The following is an 18,251-nucleotide window of genomic DNA, read 5'->3' on the forward strand; positions in this document are numbered from 1 at the left end:
AGGCCCAAGGGCTAGATGCGGCCCCCCGCTTGCCTGAATCTGGCCCCTGAGGATCAGGGATCCCCCCTGGATTGGGGAGCCTGCCTTGGCACTCCAACTGCCCCTTCCATCCACCCATGTTACTGGAGCACACACAATCTACTAGCCTGGGCCCCTCTAGGCTCTGGTGTGCAAAGGGTATGTGAGGAGTGTCTTTTTCCTTTTCAGTCAGGGGCTTCTCACTTTGCTTCTCACTTGTGTGCAGTCCCCAAGACTTTTCTGTGGGTTAGTAACTCCTGACCCAAAAAAGGTTCCCCACCCCTAGGGCATGTCTGCGGGGGAGACCAGTATGAAACGGGTAGGCTTTCCAGTTGGTGATTAGCACCAAGAATGAGCTGCCCCGCCTGGTGTACAGCTCAGGCTACATAACCAAGGAAGCATGGCACCCTCTAGTACTCCAGTACTGTACTGCCCGGCAGCAGCATAGGGTCAGAGACAGCAAGGAGCAGCTTCTTGCATGTGTATGCAGGGGTGGGCAAACAGACCAGGGAAGCTGCAATCAGCCAGACCTGAGGAGGCTCAGGTAAATATAACAAAATACAGGACTATGTAGCACTTTAAAGACTAACAAGATGGTTTATTAGATGATGAGCTTTCGTGGGCCAGACCCACTTCCTCAGATCAAATAGTGGAAGAAAATAGTCACAACTCTCTCTCTCTCTCTCTCTCTCTCTCTCTCTCTATATATATATATATATATATATATATAAAAGAGAGAGAGATAGTTAGTTAGTGGAAGTAGTATCAATGTGGACATTGATTTGCTTATTTTGACCTATGTGGTGTCCAGATACCCCCACAATGCCTCACTGTGACTATGGTCATCTGGCAGCCAGGTACACTGACGCACATCCCTCCTCTTTTAAAGTCCTAAGAATTTTTTGAAATTTTGTATCCTCTTTTCTCATCTTGAAGAACTAACCTAGTGACTGTCCAGTATGCTGGCTCCACACAGCAAATGTGGTCTTGCCTGGAGTACACTGGAGGTGGTCGATCTCCTGAGCCTGTTGGAAGAGGAGGCTTCACAGGTACAGGGCTACCACAGGGACATACAGCAGTGCCACACAAAAATCAGAGAATTGCAGCAGGTGTTCCAGAAGGCAAGGGAAGCAAATAATTGCTCAGACGTGGAGCCACAGACAAACCATTTCTATAAGGTGCTGCATGCTGTCCTCTGTGGCAGTCCCACCTCTATTGCTAAGTGCTCTGGGGATACTTTGGAATCACGGGCCATCAGAGTGAACCCTGAAGATGAGATGCTGGTGAGAATCGGGGCAGGAGGTTGAGGGGATGTGCTGACTCCTGAACAATGGACCATTCCCAGCAATCCATTTCTGGCAAGCCTGATTCAGGGAAGGAACCTCTGGTAAGTACTTAGTTTGCTTCAATACTGCAGGGACACATCTGCTCATGAAATATTTTTTTAATCAGGCTAGAACAGGTAGTGAAATAAACAATAGAAGTACAGTTGCTCTCTGCTTCTCACGCCTATACAACTAGGCACTGGAGGCCCAGTGCAGTAGTTTATGTGCACCACGATGTGCCATGAATCCTCCATTGAGAGCTCTAAGAAACCTCCCTTGAGGTAGTCTGCAATCCTCTGCTGAAGACTTCTCACGAGGACTGCCTTGTTTCTTCCCCCCACATTAGGATACTTTGCTACATTACTGGACAATGATTTCATCAGGCACCATTGTAGAACACAGGCTAGAAGCATACGGACCTGGGCTTTACCCAGATGCATGTAGGACTGTTCCTTCACAGCTTCAGTTACTTTCAAGAATGAGGTATCAGGTACAATCACCACCTCCTGTGGGAAATGGAGCCAGTAGCCCTATCAGTTTATACTCTTGTGCAGGGCTACCTTCACCCCTGCATTGTTTTAACTTGCCCACTTCTTCCCCCTCTCCCTACCACTGGCCATACTCAGTATGGCTAGGGCTGCCACCATGCTCTTTGAGTCCCGAGAGAATGTTGTGCTTGTAACTTTTGTGGACCAAGGAGAGTGAATACACTGAGGCTGTGTCTAGACTGGCAAGTTTTTCCGCAAAAGCAGATGCTTTTGAGGAAAAACCTGATAGCTCTCTACACTGGCCGCTTGAATTTCTGCAAGAACACTGACGATCTCATGTAAGAAATCCGTGCTTCTTGCGGAAATACTATGCTGCTCCCATTCGGGCAAAAGTCCTTTTGCGCAAAGCTTTTGCATAAAAGGGCCAGTGTAGACAGCTCAGATTTGTTTTGTGCAAAAAAGCCCTGATCGCGAAAATGGCCATCGGAGCTTTTTTGCGGAAAAGTGCGTCTAGATTGGCACGGACGCTTTTCCGCTAAAAGCGCTTTTGCGGAAAAGCGTACATGCCAATCTGGACGCTCTTTTCCGCAAATGCTTTTAACGGAAAACTTTTCCGTTAAAAGCATTTCCAGAAAATCATGCCAGTCTAGACGTAGCCTGAGGCTTTGTCTACACTGCGAGTTTTTGTGGCAGAAAATATGCTAATGAGGGACTCGCGATATCATTAGCGTATTTTCTGCCATTTCTTATTCTTTTTGCGCAAGGAATTTTTGCGCAAAAAGAAGTGTAGCGACTTCCGTTTTGTGCAAAAATCCCATTTTTGGGAGAGACATAAGGATCTTGCGCAAAACGGGTTTTGCGCAAAACGGAAGCAGCTATGCTGCTTCTTTTTGCACAAAAACCCTTTGCGCAGAAAGAAATGGCAGAAAATATGCTAATGATATCATGACTTATGCTAATAAGTCCCTCATTAGCATATTTTCTGCTGCAAAAACTCGCAGTATAGACAAAGCCTGAGAATAAAACCTCTGTCCATTGTTTCCTCAATAGTGGCAGATGAGGTCTTAAGGGTCTCTTCATCCACACTGAGCCGAGTGGCTTGACCCAATAAGGAGAAAAAAGAGGACAAGGGAAGATGTGTTCCAGAAGATCCTTTCAAGTCTCCAGTGATCTGGATTCTGAATAAAGGGCTTGCGAGGCCAGGAGAAATGGGCAAGAAGAGTTAAGTTGCTCAGGGTGCAGACATGCTGCAGTCTCTGAACTTCAGGCTGGACACATCCAGTCTTGCCTCACACATTGCCCCTCCACACACATTCCAAGTATCTTCTGGGGCTGCAGCAGTACTCCCAGGAACCCCACCCTATGACAGATTACACACGTACACCCTGTGAGAGCCTCATTATGATATGTGTTTGTGAATTCCCTTTAAAGATAATTTTCCCTGTATGTATGACGTTTACCTCAGCATTACATAGCTATGTTTACATGAGTGTGGAATAAAAACTTACCGTAAGTTGGAAACTGAAAAGGTCTTTATTATTTTCCAGCATATGGTAACTGCTGCTAACATTCACTCACTGCATTTGCATTGTTAATAGTGCGCACACAGCATTCTTTGCAAGGTTCATAGCAAACAATGCCAGGCTCAGCACATTACAGTAACATGCATTACTTTGGCTCATTGTTAAAACACTCCTTCAAAGCCTCCTTGGGACAAATAGCTCCCATTGATTTCTTCTCATAGCCCTGTTATCTGGCTATTCAGAATCATCAGACAGCTGATCTACCTCTCTCCTCCACCTCTGTGGAAACTTCTCCTTTGCTTCACAGCAAGGCAGCTATGAGGATGGGGATATTGTCCTCATCTGAGGTCTAAACTCCTGAGTAGATAGTGCTAACTGCTCTTCAAACAGCAAAAGGCCTATTTAGCAATCATTCTGCATCTATTGAGCCTATTGTTGAAGCTCTCCTTTCTCTGGTTGAGGTGGTCAGTGCATTGCTTCATGAGCCTCGGGAGCAAGGGGTTTGCTAGGGTCTCTCAGGATCACTAGAGGTGGGACCTCCCTAATCCAGCACCCTCGGGATCTGAGCGATTCTGAATGACCAAGGTTTGCCAGACCAGGGGAGGTCAAGGCTCCCTTCCTAGCTGTTGGCCTTTCTCTCTCTCCTCCCCCTCCACCTCCTCTCCAACCCTGCCAGTACTGCACTTGTAGCCTGGGTCCAAAGCTATGCTCCCAGCGTGCTGACCCCAGCTGGGGCTGCGCTTTCACCACTGCCCCAGGCTGCACTCCTGGGCGCCAGCCCTGCTGCCTCTGGCCAGGTTGGGCTATGCTCCCTGCTATGCCAGCCCTGCTACCTCTGGCCTAGGTAGGGCTATGCTCCCCGCTATGCCAGCCCTGCTACCTCTGGCCTAGGTAGGGCTATGCTCCCCACTATGCCAGTCCTACTGCCTCTGAGGCTGCGCTGCCGGGCTTTTCTCTCCGTCACCAACCCAAGTGAGGTCTGTGCTCTCCACTATGCCATCCCCATATACCCCACCACCAGCCCAGCTCCTGAACCTGGCCCTATCTAAGTTATATTTGCGAGACCGTATCAAATGCCTTACTAAAGTCTAGGTATATGACGTCCACTGCTTCTCCCTTATCCACAAGGCTCGTTATCTTATCAAAGAAAGCTATCAGATTAGTTTGGCATGACTTGTTCTTCACAAACCCATGCTGGCTATTCCCTATCACTTTATTACCTTCCAAGTGTTTGCATATGATTTCCTTAATTACCTGCTCCATTATCTTCCCTGGGACAGACGTTAAACTGACTGGTCTATAGTTTCCTGGGTTGTTTTTATTCCCCTTTTTATAGATGGGCACAATATTTGCCCTTTTCCAGTCTTCTGGAATCTTCCCTGTCTGCCATGATTTTTCAAAGATCATAGCTAAAGGCTCAGATACCTCCTCTATCAGCTCCTTGAGTATCCTGGGATGCATTTCATCAGGACCTGGTGACTTGCTGACATCTAACTTTCCTAAGTGATTTTTAACTTGTTCTTTGTGTATCCTATCTTCTAAACTTACCCTCTCTCTGCTTGTATTCACTACGTTAGGCACACCTCCAGACTTCTCGGTGAAGACCGAAACAAAGAAGTCATTGAGCATCTCCGCCATTTCCAAGTTTCCTGTTACTGCTTCTCCCTCCTCACTAAGCAGTGGGCCTACTCTGTCCTTGGTCTTCCTCTTGCTTTTAATGTATTTATAAAAGGTCTTCTTGTTTCCCTTTATGCCTGTAGCTAGTTTGATCTCATTTTGTGCCTTTGCCTTTCTAATCTTGCTCCTGCATTCCCGTGTTGCTTGCCTATATTCATCCTTTGTTAGTTGTCCTAGTTTCCATGATTAATAGACCCACACACTAGCATTACAGCCACCACCATGGTGGATTTTCTGATTCCAAATTGATTCCTGACTGCTCAGTAGCAATCTGGCACTGCCAGCTTTCATACAATGATGACTATATGCTTCTGCGCTGTGAGCCAGTCTCATTTTGGTGTGTCTGCACTGGAGAGCTGGTGTGAGCTCTTTCCACAATTCCAGGAAAGTGTCTTTGTGCATTCAAAAGTTCTGCAGCCATTGATCGTCATCCCATACTTGCATAAAGATGTGATCCGACCTCTCAGTGCTGTTCCTTGGGACCAGAACTGATGGTCCACGTGCAGCTGCTCCATGAATGCCATCAGCTATTTGAATTGTTTCTTTACATGGCGTATAGCAAGGCAGACTCCAAGGCATCTTCATCAGACTTATAGCTCAAAAAATACTGCAGGATCAGGCACGTTGCATTCATAGAATACTATGACTGGAAGGGACCTCAAGAGGTCATTGAGTCCAGTCCCCTGCCCTCGTGGCAGGACTCAGTGCTGTCTAGACCATGCCTGATAGACATTTATCTAACCTACTCTTAAATATCTCCAGAGATGGGGATTCCACAACCTTCCTAGGCAACTTATTCCAGTGTTTAACCACCCTGACAGGAACTTTTTCCTAATTTCCAACCTAAACCTCCGTTGCTGCAGTTTAAGCCCATTGCTTCTTGTTCTATCCTCAGAGGCCAGGAAGAACAAGTTTTCTCCCTCCTCCTTGTGACACCTTTTTATATTCATAATGTTGAACACAATACTGAAAAGCATTGCAAAATCCACGGTTGTTGACAAAGATGGCCGGTATGCAGGTTATGGGGGTGGCTGAAAAGCAATACGAAATGTACTAGGATGCCTATGAAATGGTGGCATCATGGGACACCAAACCTTTCCCAAGGAGTCATTGCAAACCTTTCCCAAACACCTTGTGGTAGATGGTGGTGAATTGCACTGCTCTTTGTGTCAGTGCAAGAGCTGCTACTCTGCTTGCACTCCTCTGACACAAGGAGCATGGCGTGGGCATGCAACAGTAGTTTAATTACAGAGGCAGTGGTAAGTTGATTTAACTTTGTAATGTAAAAAGCTCTTAGTGTTGGGATGTTTGGGGTTTTTTCTCCACATGTACATTGGCTTGTGCCAACACTTTTCAACGTTCAGTGCTAGATGATAATCTTTGTTTCCCATGGTCAGATTCTCAAGCAGTTTGCAGTATGTGTCTTAGCATCTCCTCAGGCAAGATTGTTTAAAATTCCTTCCTCAGAAATTATGTTCCACTTAACCAAAAATTTATTTGGAGACTAACTTACTAAGATACCTGAAAAATCAAATTGGCACAATATAGAAAACAGAGTTATGAAATGATAGCTGTTCAAGCAAAACTGTATTGGCTGTGCGTAGGTTACTACAGAAAGTGCACTTATGTAGGCATTTTAAATTCAGCCGGTACTGTGGTATGGACAGTATTAAAAATAAATATTAACCCTGCCATATACTAAGCACCCTCAATAGCCTCTGACATCAATGGAAGTTTAGGTCATTTAGTACTTTGCAGATTCATGTCCCTAAACACAGATAATCTCTTATCAATATGTAATGTCTTACATAATAGCAAATAATTATCATGCCTCAAGTTACTAGTTTCATACCCTCCATCACCAAGCTATATTTCAAGTTCCAGCGTATCTCATGGAAGTAACTAATCTGGAAATTCCCCATCTCAAATATGTTTTTTAAGCTAAATATGTATAAATAGCCCTTTTTTCTTGTTTTTTTGTGGAGCTAGACTTTAACAATCTCATTACACCATTTGAGGAAGACCTATAATGTATTGACTCTCACTGATTACAGTGCTTCCTGTTTCACAACCAATGTGACATGATTAATTCAATATCGACTCTCACTGATTACAGTGCTTCCTGTTTCACAACCAATGTGACATGATTAATTCAATATCTGCTGAATTCCTTTCCTTAAACTCACATCATCTCTTCTTTTAGTGTGCACTTAGATACTGATGTGCATCCTAAATGTTTCCCCCTCACTTTCAATAGATATTTTTAACTGAAGAAGTAGGGTTGGCAGGTGTCCGGTATTTTCTCCTCCTGTCCGGTAAAAAAAGAAAAATCAGGAAAATACTGAACACCTAAAATGTCCGGTATTTTCTGGGTTTTTTTCCCCTTCCAGGAGGCGAAAATACCAGACACCTGGCAACCCTACACACACTCAGCAACTGGGCCCAGCCCCCGCCTCCGCCCTTCAGCCCCTCCAAACTCCCCCTCCTCCCCAATTACCTGGTTTCTCAGGGGACCTCTCTTCCTGCACAGAGTAAGAAAACAAAATGGCCATTGGCCAAAAAAAAAAAAAAAACCCAAAGGCCTTAAAGGGGCCATGCTGGTTTTGTTTTGTTTTTGCTTAATAACTGTTGGGGTCTTTCTTTCTTTAACAACTTTGGTCCCCCCTCCCTTTTTTCCCTCAGTGTTGTTTTTGGGGGGGCGGGCGTGTTTGGTATTTTTGGTTAAAACATCTGGCAGCCCTATGAAGAAGTAAGACCAGTTTGTGATCTTCATCTCCAGAGTTTCACTGGTGCCTTCTGATGGCCACAGACACCTTCTGGTGACTGTTTCTGTAGATGAGCCCCTTTGCAGACAGTCTGCAGATGCTCTGTATATTCTATTGAGTTCCCTTACACTGGGTTCTTGCTGGTCTCATTATCTTGGATAGTCACTTCCAGACCCAGAAAAAAATTATATTGAACAGTAGGGCTTGAGTTGGCACATTGTGTTGATAGTGTCAAAAAGCAAAGTTGTGTTCTTTTATGGTTCCATTTTAAATTGATGTTCCTTTTGCTCTGGCTTTCTGCTATAATATACATAATTATAATCTTAATATATCTACACTGATCTCAGAAACAGTAGATGACAATCCTATGTATTTTAGGTATTCTGCTTTCTCTTCAAATACAGCTCCAAGGCCTCAAAAATGGTCAGAGTGGCTCAGGCAGATTTAGTACCAGAATGTAGTCTCCATTTAGCAGACTAGATTTTAAATGCGCAACTCAAATGTATGAAGCCCTTCTCCCTCCCAATGCTTCAGAGCCTGAGTTCCAGCTTGAGCCACAACTTCAAAGCAATGCCCATTTAGCTATGTTTAGGTTGCTAGTGTGAGCTCTGCAAACCTGAGTCTCTTGACCTGTGCTGGGCGCTCCACTCCTAGTAGTAGCCTCCAAACACTGAGCTCTTTTTTGAAATCTGGACCCTCTTGTTTAACTCAGTGTGGTTGTACTTTGCTTTTAAAGTCAAAAATACCCTTAAAACAGAAGACAAAGCAAGTCCCCTATATATTCTTCCAATCCCACACTTAAGATAAAATATTGAGTGATCCTCAAAGAAATGAGTTCTCAGATACTCATTGTATGATAAGTTTCTGTCAATGTATTTCTGAGCAATTAAAGAGCACAGTGGTCCTAAACTTGTGACTATATCTAAGAAAAGTGCTCTCTCGACTTACCAGGAGGCAACATAACTTCATTATATTACACAAGTGCTTCCTTTGACACACTTAAAGTGAAATTTTATTTGCAGGACACTTAGGGCTTGAACCCAACAGCATTGAAGTCAAGGTGATATTTTCACTGGCTTCAGTAGGCTTTGAATCAGCTGGTTATGTGTATAGTGCTGGGCTGTTTAATATCATGATTAACAATTGGAGTTGATTAGTTAAGTGTTTTACACATCACAAATTTCTGATAACTTCCAGATAACTAACCGCTTTTTGGTGTTAAATCTTAGTCATCCATGATGCTCTCTAATTTCAAAAACATGCTACAGGTAAGGACCAGACACTAGTTTTCACTCATACCAAATAATGGAACTGAGAGGGCTGAAATGAATTTTGCCTAAAAGAGTGTGTGTGTGGGGGGGGGGACATATCACACTTTCATGTCTAGCTCAGAAACAAAGCCTTTCAGAAGGATTCACTGTCATGGTTACTCACAGTTTGCCCAAACAATCTTCACAGTGCAGTTTCTAAAAACACTACTTATTATAACTTAAAGGATTACTCATAATGGTCTCCTTATATTTTCAGTAGCATGTAAATCTAAGTGATGGTGGCACTCATAATATCAAATGTTTCCAGGCACTATAGTAGAGAAAAGCCTTTCTTATTTTGAAATAATAGATTTCTTCCTGTCTCCTGGTACCAATTCAACTTCTTGAGCCATACTGGCCTTCGTGGTCCTGCTGAGTTCATTCGGGCAATCAGGATTGCTTTTTTGACCATCTTAATAACCGAGCATAAAAGATCTGCTCTATGGAGTTTCAGCACTTCAAAAATGCCTAAAACACTATTTTGAGGCCTTTTAGAGAAAACAATCTTCAACATGACTTTAACTATGTTACTCCTGATGATTTAACAATGTATTTTTCTTCATTAAATGTATCTCTGTAAGAAGAAAAAAGTTTGTCTTAAAAATCCCTATTTTACTCTCGCTTTTTTTTTTTTTTTTTAAGGTTTTCCCTGCTCCTTCTTAATCTGGAGGAATATTACTTTGAACAGCATATGGCAAATCATATTATAAACAAAGACTGCAGAGATGAAAGGTAGAAAGCCATTTATATGTTAAAAATTACACCGGAGTCATTCAGCTATTCGATCTCAGATTAATTATGCAAATCTCTTTTCTTTTTCTTTTTTTTCTTTTTAATTTTTAGGAAAATCAGAGGTTCCCTAAAAATCTGCTCAAAATCAATTATTTTTGAACCAGATGAGAAAATGCCACCCATTATTAAGGTAAATGGTGCACTCTGGTCTTTTGGTAGTAACTTGGTTTGTTTTAACAATGTATGTTTAAATAAATACCTATTTCTATAACTTGTTGCAGATCCCATTGAGAGACTGTATTAGTATAGATGCACCAGAAGATAATGATGCAAATAACCCTTTCACCTGGTAAGTGAATTTAAGATTTTTAGATACTTATTTTTGTTTTTAATAAGATGAATACTTGTACTTCAAGCACCTTTTCTGCATTTTAGGTATATACCTGGAGTGATTTCTGTTGTATCCAATCAGGTAAAAAATACATCATATAATATATTTGTGGCTCATAATTAAGAAGAGGATTTTTTTTTTAAGATTCCTTAATATTCCACATTAACTTTCTTAATGTCTTTCATAAGTAAATACAGGAAAAAATGTTCAAATCAAACATAGTTGAGGTTGACATGTAGGACATGTCTACATTGCAGCATTAAATAACAAAGTGTGCGTCTACACAGCAAGCCATTATTTTAAAATAATTTCGAGATCACATACTAATTCTGGAATAGACGGTAAGTCCAACAAGATAATTTTACCTCCAAGTTCTGGCAAATTGCCATGCAAAAATAATATTTTCAGAAATGAATGGATACAGGAGCATCACTTTTATCATTTAAAAACCAAGGGAGATATAGTCCACCTTTGATTCTTCTTGTTTTGGTCTCTCTACATCTCTTGCAATTTTTTCTGTCTCTCTACTACCACTAGAGCTTACATTTGTCTTTGCAAATAATCTGTTTAAACACTGCAGTCTGTACTGCATGCACATTAAACATTTCAGTAACTGGTCATGAAGTATGGAAGTTACGTGAAAGCATGCAGTGTCGTTAATTCTTATTTGTAAATTAGATGCTATACACTTTAAGCTTCATTAAAAATATAGTGGATATTAAGATTTCAAAATTAGAAAGGCCAACAAAAAAATGGACACACTTTTCACAAATCATTTGTGGAAAAAAATCATGCTATTTTTCATATTTGTCACTGGTAGGTTTCACACTTGCAATCTTGTTTTGGCCCTAATAAAGAAAAATTGCTACAGTCCAAAATTAATTTGCTAGTCACCAGATGAGGAAAGTTTTACCAGTTATACTTGTGTAGTTGTACCCAGTATATTCTATTATTCTCTTTTCAGAATACAGATTTTGTGAAAATAGTATAGTGGGCTTGGGTTCCATGGAAACAAATTCTATATAAAACATACTCCATTTGCAAATATAAAGATGCCTTTCTAACAACCACTCCTGCAGACTCAAATCAGGGCTATGTAAGAGTGGAGGTATGTTCTTTTCCTTTTCATCCCCACACTCTCCTCTAAAAGTTGTAAAGAACAAAACAGGTGAGCCCAGTCTGTAGCTGAAGGAAGATTCTTCTAACACAGTGTTTCCCAATTTTATTTGGCCATGGAACCTTTTTCAGCTTTTCAGAATTTCAAGGAACCCCCTAGCTTTGTCAAGCAAAAAAAAAGGGGGGGGGGCATTAACACATGAAAATCACGTTCCTTTCCCAAAACCCCACCCCTTTGAGTCCCCATCCTCTCTGTTCCTCTCCTCTCCATCACTTGCTATCCCCAGCCCTTATACACTCTCAATGGGTTGAGACAGGAGGTGTGGGCTCTGGGGTGGGAATGAGGGATTTGGGTGTGGAAAGGGGTGAGAAGTGCAAGCTCTGGGAGGGAATTTAGATGCAGAAGAAGGGGATGCTGGCTTGGGAAGGGGGCTCCAGGCTGGGGAGTGTTGGGCTCAGGTGGAAGGTTGGAGTTCCGAGCACGTCACAGGCTTGTGGATGTGAGGGTGCAGGAGTTTGGGGTGGATATGTGAGGGGTGAAGGGCAAGGAGGCTGTGAATACGATGGGCTCAGGACACAGATTTGCCATGTGTGAATAGTGCAGGAGTGTTGTGGCAGAAGACTGAGGGTTTGGGGATGTGAGAGGCTCTAGACAGGGGGTTCCAGTGTATGATAGGCTCAGATTTGGGGTCAGGTGGCGCAGGAGTGTTATGATGCTGTAGTGAGATGGGGATTTATCCCCAATTGGGGGGCATGTTGGCCAGGCTTCATTTTTAAATAAAATATTATGTCAAACTCAAAAGGTTTTAGCATTGTCTTTATTTATGAGCAGGGCTCAACAATCTATGTAATCTACTCACCCGTGGTGAGTGGATTACATCCCGGAAGAGCCGGGTTCGGGCGATCCGCGCATGCGTAGAATGCTGGACAGCGCGGCTGGCGAGCAGGACTCGCCGTGGCTCGGCGAGCCCTATTTATGAGAGGGGCGAGGAACCTGTTTTGAGTCAAGGGTCACCAACCCACAGAAAAGTCAGTTGGGGCCACACAAGTGAGATGAAAAAAAAAAACCCAGGCCTCATTAACGTGGTCTCAACTGTGCTGGTGCGGGCAGGGGACAGGGTGCTAGTGGGTGCTGGGGCTGGGGAGAGGGTGCTTCTGGGTGGCAGGATTCTGGCACAGGTGGCAAGGTGCTGCAGCAGGATGCTGGGGCCAGGGACAGGGTGCTGCTGGATGCTAGGGTGGATGGCAGGGTACTGGGGCCAGGGACAGGGTGCTGCTGGATGCTGCGCTGGGTGGCAGGGTCCTGGGGCCGGGGCCAGGGCCAGGGTGGTGCTGAGTGCTGCGGTGGGTAGCAGGGTGCTGGGACTGGAGACAGGGTGCTTCTGGGTGCTGGGGAGAGGGACAGGGTGTTGTTGCGTGCTGGGGACAGTGCTGGTGGGGGCAGGGGACAGCGTACTCGTGTGGTGGTCTGGGCAGGGGACAGGGACGGCTGGGACCAGTATCTGGCAATCCTGCAGCACCTCTGGGTTCCGGGAAGTGTGCGACTGCATTTCCCCTCCCCAAACAGCTGGTGTGTACGCTGCCTGAGCAGCAGGGGCTCTTGCACTCCAGCAACTTACTTCTGCGATGCCATCCTGCGGGAGGAGGGGAGGCACGGGGAGTCCCAGGACAGAGCGCGCTACCTACACAGTCAGAGCTGCGCAGACCTGGGTCTCCTGACCTCTCCTCCCTCTTTGCCCCCCGCACCGCGCAGAAAGGCAGCGGAACTAAGTTGCAGGGTGCTACAGCACCAGCTATTCAGGCCGCGCGCGCCGGCTCCTTTGGGGGGGGGAGTGATTCCCTCCCCGCTGTGGGTCATGTGGGATCACTCCTGTCCGGCACCCCCCTAGTGTGCCAGCTGGGAACAACGGTTCCCTCTGCCCCCGTCTCCCTACGCCTCTGCGTCGCCAGGGAGGAAGGGGAAAAAAGTGTGCTGCTTCTTTCAGAGGGGGCGGGGAAGTGCCAGCTTTTTGTGGAACCCCTACTTTAGCTTTGCAGAGCCCCAGGATTCCCCAGAGCACCAATTGGAAAACACTGTTGTAACAATCTCAAAAGCATCATTTTATCATGGAAAGTGTTTGGCAAACTCAGTATGAAGCAGGTAGGTATTACCATCTCCCCCTATAATCAGGGGTTCTGAAACAGTTTTTATAAGTGGGCTGCTGCTGATGGAAACCATGTATTTGGTATTGGTTATTACTACTTCAAGTTAGGGGATGCAGCAGCACCTTAGTTCCAGCACCACTGCCTATTACACTGATAAGGTATTGAAATCTTCAGATGAAAGGTGTGAAATATAAAGCATTTTATAGAAAAGCGAAGGAATTTAGAATGAATAAAATGTATATTATTGAAACTTCCTGGAATGTCAGACTCTGCAGAGTAACCCTTGTTAACATATAAGAATAAGACATTATTACATGTATTTTTTAATAAATTATATTCTAGTGAATTATAATCGAACAAGGGTACTGTATAATCACAGAAAGGATTACTTTTTCGGTAAACTCAAATCTCATTGCTGGTGTATAACTACATAAAAAGCCTTTTGTTTTGACTGAGAGTAATGGGCAACTGAAAACCTATTCCATGCAATAATAATTATAAAACAAAGCTAGGGAATAGGAACTACTATGTGAAGGTCTTTGTAGATTGTCAGAACACTAATCTCTGACAAATAACAAGATGCATTAATAATGTATGTTAAAACTGGAAAGTGTATTTTCTGTTATGCTTGTTTGGGAATTCAGCTGCTTTCAAACTAGCCTAATTTAAATTTGGGATATCTGTTTGCGTGTTCTCCAAATGGTAAAATATTCATTTAACAAGCAGTAATACAAGCTAACTGCAGTGTCAATACCAAATCTTAGGTATCAAGCCCCATTCCTGAAATGAGGGCAAACCTCTGTGCCTACAAAGAGCTTGTTGCTGGATCAGGGCTTTCATTGCCATCGTTTCTTTGATTATTGTCAGAACACCTAGGAGCTCCAGTCAATGACCAGTACCCCATTATGTTAGATGTTGTACTAGGACAGAACAAAAAGACAGTCCCTGTTCCAAAGAGATTATCTGTACAACAAGAGCTAACAGATGCCTACAGACCGGTAGTTGTGGGAATACAAGGAAACTGGGAATCCAAAACTGGTCAGCGCAATCAGCATTGCTCTTAGCACACCACTGCCTAACATTGCCAAGTTTTATGCAGGCATCACTGAGAGCTTTTAAGAGAATAGTGAGAGAGCTTTCTGGATGTTTACAGGAAGCTACTTTCAAGTGTGAAGTGCAGCATTAGAGTAACCATAAGGGTACTTCTTGAAAATTTAACAAGTGGTCAGTTGGCCCATTGAAAAGATATCACTTCTGTTCTGGCCTTGGAATATATGAATCTTCAGAGTGAAAAGAGAAGTCATGAAGGGCCCTGAAAATGAAGACAGTTTGGCATAGTGGTAGGTATGTTAAAATGGTTTAATGATAGCACTTAATCGTTAACGGTTTAAACCTCTAGGGTCCACTGCCTGGCCCCATGTCTGTCTGCCAGCAGAGTTAACTGGCAAGGGCCCATTTGTCTGTATGTCTACTGGTAAGCTTCATATTTACCGGTATGCTAACCAGTTAACATCCCTAATTAGCACAGGCTGGACCTCCCTGGTCCAACTCCCCTGGAACCTGGCCGGTCCTGGACAAAGGAGATTTCTGGACCAGGGAAGGTCAGAGGTTGGGGTGCAAGGAAGGGGTAGCAGCCTCTCTGCCGGGGTCCTCTCCCTAGCTGCCTGCCACTGCTGCTCGGCCCCCTACCTGCAGCAACCCTGCAAACCCCGCAGTCCTGGGAGCTCTGGAGCTGGCCCTGTGGGTGCTCAAGGCCCTGCCAGCTGGGAGCTCTGCAGCACCCCCTTCCTGGACTTGCCTGTCACGGGCTCAGCACTCTCCCTGCCCCGAAGATTCCAGCAGCCCTACTGGCTTCCTGGTCCTGCCAGCTGTGCTGTCTGCTCTCCCCCCTTCCCTCCCCCATAGGCTCCGTGCCCCGACTGGTTTCCCACCCAGGTCAGCTGCAGGCTCTGGTGCCCTGTGAGCTCCGCTGGCCCTGCCGGTCGGATCTGCTCTCAGCTGCTGGCAACCTCTGTGCTGGAGTTCTCTAGTCCAGCAGCATACATGGTTCAGAAGACCAGAGAGTCCTGGACCACAGAAGTTCAACCTTTAGTTTGATTTAAAATATTAAAGACTAATCAAAGAAGTGCCTTAGAAATATTAACTGCAAAATAATTTCTAGGAAAAGACTGTATGATATACAGCCTTCTAATAAATATAGTTAGGGTTGAGTGCTCATTCCTTACATGACATTTAATCCTTAACTATTTTCAGAATTTTTCCTTGAACAGAATAAAAATCCACTAAATCAAAACAAGTTTAAGAAATAAACTTTGTTGGATTGGACACTTGTGCCTTTCATGGATGATGATCATGTTGCTGAAAGTGATAGTTCTCGCTAGCAGAAGTCACTCAGGGCATGTCTAAACTACATTCCTCTTTCGAAAGAGGGATGTAAATGAGGCAAATCGAAAGTGCAAATGAAGTGTGGATTTAAATATCCTGCACTTCATTTGCATATTCATGTCTAAGCTTTTTTTTGAAAGGGTTTTTCGAAAGTAAAAGCACAGTTTAGATCAGCGTTTCTTAAACTTTTTATGACCAGGGAACACCAAACAATATTTTTTTTAATGGGGAACACCAAAGGCTTTTTGTTAAGGAAAAAAAAAAGGGGGGGGGGGTCACCGCACCTGACCCTTTTGAATTCTATTGTTCTCCACGGCACACCTCTGACTGGTCTAGATGGGGTTCTTTTGGGGAAAAAAAACCCTTTTTCGAAAGAACCCATACTAATTTTTTTAGAAGTACAGATTCTGTCGAAAAAGGTGTTGTTTTTTTCGAAAGAACCCTGTCTAGACTGTGCTTTCACTTTTGAAAAACCCTTTTTTGAAAAAGCACTCAGATGCAAATTAAATATTTAACTATCCCGCACTTCATTTGCACTTTCGATTTGCCTCATTTACATTTCTCTTTCGAATGAGGAATGTAATCTAGACATGGCCTCCAAGAGAAGGAGTGCAGTCCTGTTTCTGTCTTGCTTAATAGGAGTTTACTGTCTTTTTTAAAGTACTTTTGAAAAAGTGAGCTGCTTTTTTGAAAGAGAGTCTGGATGCTCTCTTTTGAAAAAGCACAGTTTGCATTACATAGCGCCTTTTTTCAAAAAAGCACTTTCAAAAAAAGGCTTTCTTCCGCGGAAAACCTCGTTTTATGAGGTTGAAAAAACTGCCGTGTTCTTTCGATTTACTTTTGAAAGAATGTGGCAGCAGTCTAGATTCAGGGGAAGTTTTTTTGAAAAACCACCCTGTAAAAAATTAATTCTGCCAAGACTAGTTTTATAGGATTAAAAAACAAAGCAAAAGCTGCAAAGTTTAAGGAGAGATAGAGCAAGCCCTCATGGCATAAACCAGGCCTGCACAACATGCCTCACTGTGCAGCCTGTGATGACTACAGGTGACGCAGCCCATCCGATCCGCCGGCTGGGCGGAGGAGTGGAGCGCCGCTGGGGCGGGGGAAGTGCGGCAATTCTTGCTGCCGGGCTGCCTGCGTGCCGCTATGGTGAGCGCCAGTGGGCAGGGTGCCGACAGACGCCAGGACGCTGGCATGATGTGGCATCGTGATGTCACAGCTGGCGACCGCCAGTTTCAAAAAGGCTCTGGCAGCCCCGCAAACTGGAAGGCAGAAGCCAGGTAAGGGAGGGAAAGGGGCTTGTGCTGAGGGGAGGGGAGCAGGTCAGGAGAAAGGGGAAGGCACCAAGGGACAGGGTGCAGGAGAGACAAATGCCAGGGGGCCAAGTGGAGACAATGAGGAAAAGGGCAGGAGGGGAGGTGTCAGTGGGAGGGGGGACAGAGTGATGCTGGGAGAGGAAAGGATAAGGACATTGGGAGCCGTATGTTGTGCAGGCCTAATTTAATTGAAAAATCCTTAATAAAGTATTATTTCCACCCCCTCCCCACCCTTGCGGCTAGGGTTGCCAAGTGTCCGGTTTTCTACTGGACAGTCCAGTATTTGCACTCTCTGCCCAGTAAAAATATTCAGAAAATATCAGACATGTGCAATGTCCAGTATTTTCAGAATTTCTGGTTGGGCACTGGACATAAGCCTGGTGGAGCCTCCTGTGGTTGCATGCTGAAGCTGGGTAGTGCAGGTTTTTTTTTGTATGCCCAACATGCGTAGGTTTTTTTTTTTTTTTTTTTTCTCCCCTCGACAAAATTTTTAGCCCGTGTGTTCGGTATTGGGAGAGCATCTGGCAACCCTACTTGCGGCCCGTAGCTGTTTTCTTTGGAGTAATATGTCCCTCGCCGCTTTCCGAGTTGTGCAGGCCTGATATAAACCAACTTCTAAATGGAATTTAGGAAGCTATTTTCCCTACGAAAGGTAGTTGCATATTTGTTCACTTCTCAATATCTTGCTCCTTGCTCTGAAGCATCTGGTATTGATCATTTTGGCAACAGGATAACCAGGTGGGCCATTCTTGACAATTCATATATTCCTACCCCTTTATCACTTGTCAATCCAGTTTTGCTTTCACCCCCATTTAATGGAAGATCTCTCTTCCCTGTACAGACCTCCACATACACATGAGTGCACATACTTTAACCATGCACTGTCACCAAACGATGTAATTCATGGAGAATTCATTATCAAAGCATATTCTAGCTAAATGATCTTTTATCCTTTTTTTCAGGCTTTTCTCATTAAAGAGCAAAACATTATTGCACCCTATAAAACTGAAAGAGTAAGTAGACATTTTTTCATGTTTTTTAACTATCTAAGGATTTTATA

The 18,251-nt window shown here is 44.1% G+C and overlaps 1 protein-coding gene across 2 annotated transcripts in view; it reads left to right on the forward strand.

The window, feature by feature from the left end:
- The window catches only part of NSMAF (neutral sphingomyelinase activation associated factor), a 65,067-nt gene that overhangs the window by 8,099 nt on the left and 38,717 nt on the right, over positions 1 to 18,251 (forward strand). For both annotated transcript variants that reach the window (XM_075920652.2, XM_075920653.2), the window contains exons 2-6: positions 9,749 to 9,838; positions 9,950 to 10,028; positions 10,120 to 10,187; positions 10,274 to 10,310; positions 18,154 to 18,204. In XM_075920652.2, the coding sequence (XP_075776767.1) occupies positions 9,749 to 9,838; positions 9,950 to 10,028; positions 10,120 to 10,187; positions 10,274 to 10,310; positions 18,154 to 18,204 (325 nt within the window). The remainder of the gene's footprint in view (positions 1 to 9,748; positions 9,839 to 9,949; positions 10,029 to 10,119; positions 10,188 to 10,273; positions 10,311 to 18,153; positions 18,205 to 18,251) is intronic.

Source organism: Pelodiscus sinensis, chromosome 2, assembly GCF_052426305.1.
Source record: "Pelodiscus sinensis isolate ZL-2025 chromosome 2, ASM5242630v1, whole genome shotgun sequence".
NCBI lineage: Eukaryota > Metazoa > Chordata > Testudines > Trionychidae > Pelodiscus > Pelodiscus sinensis.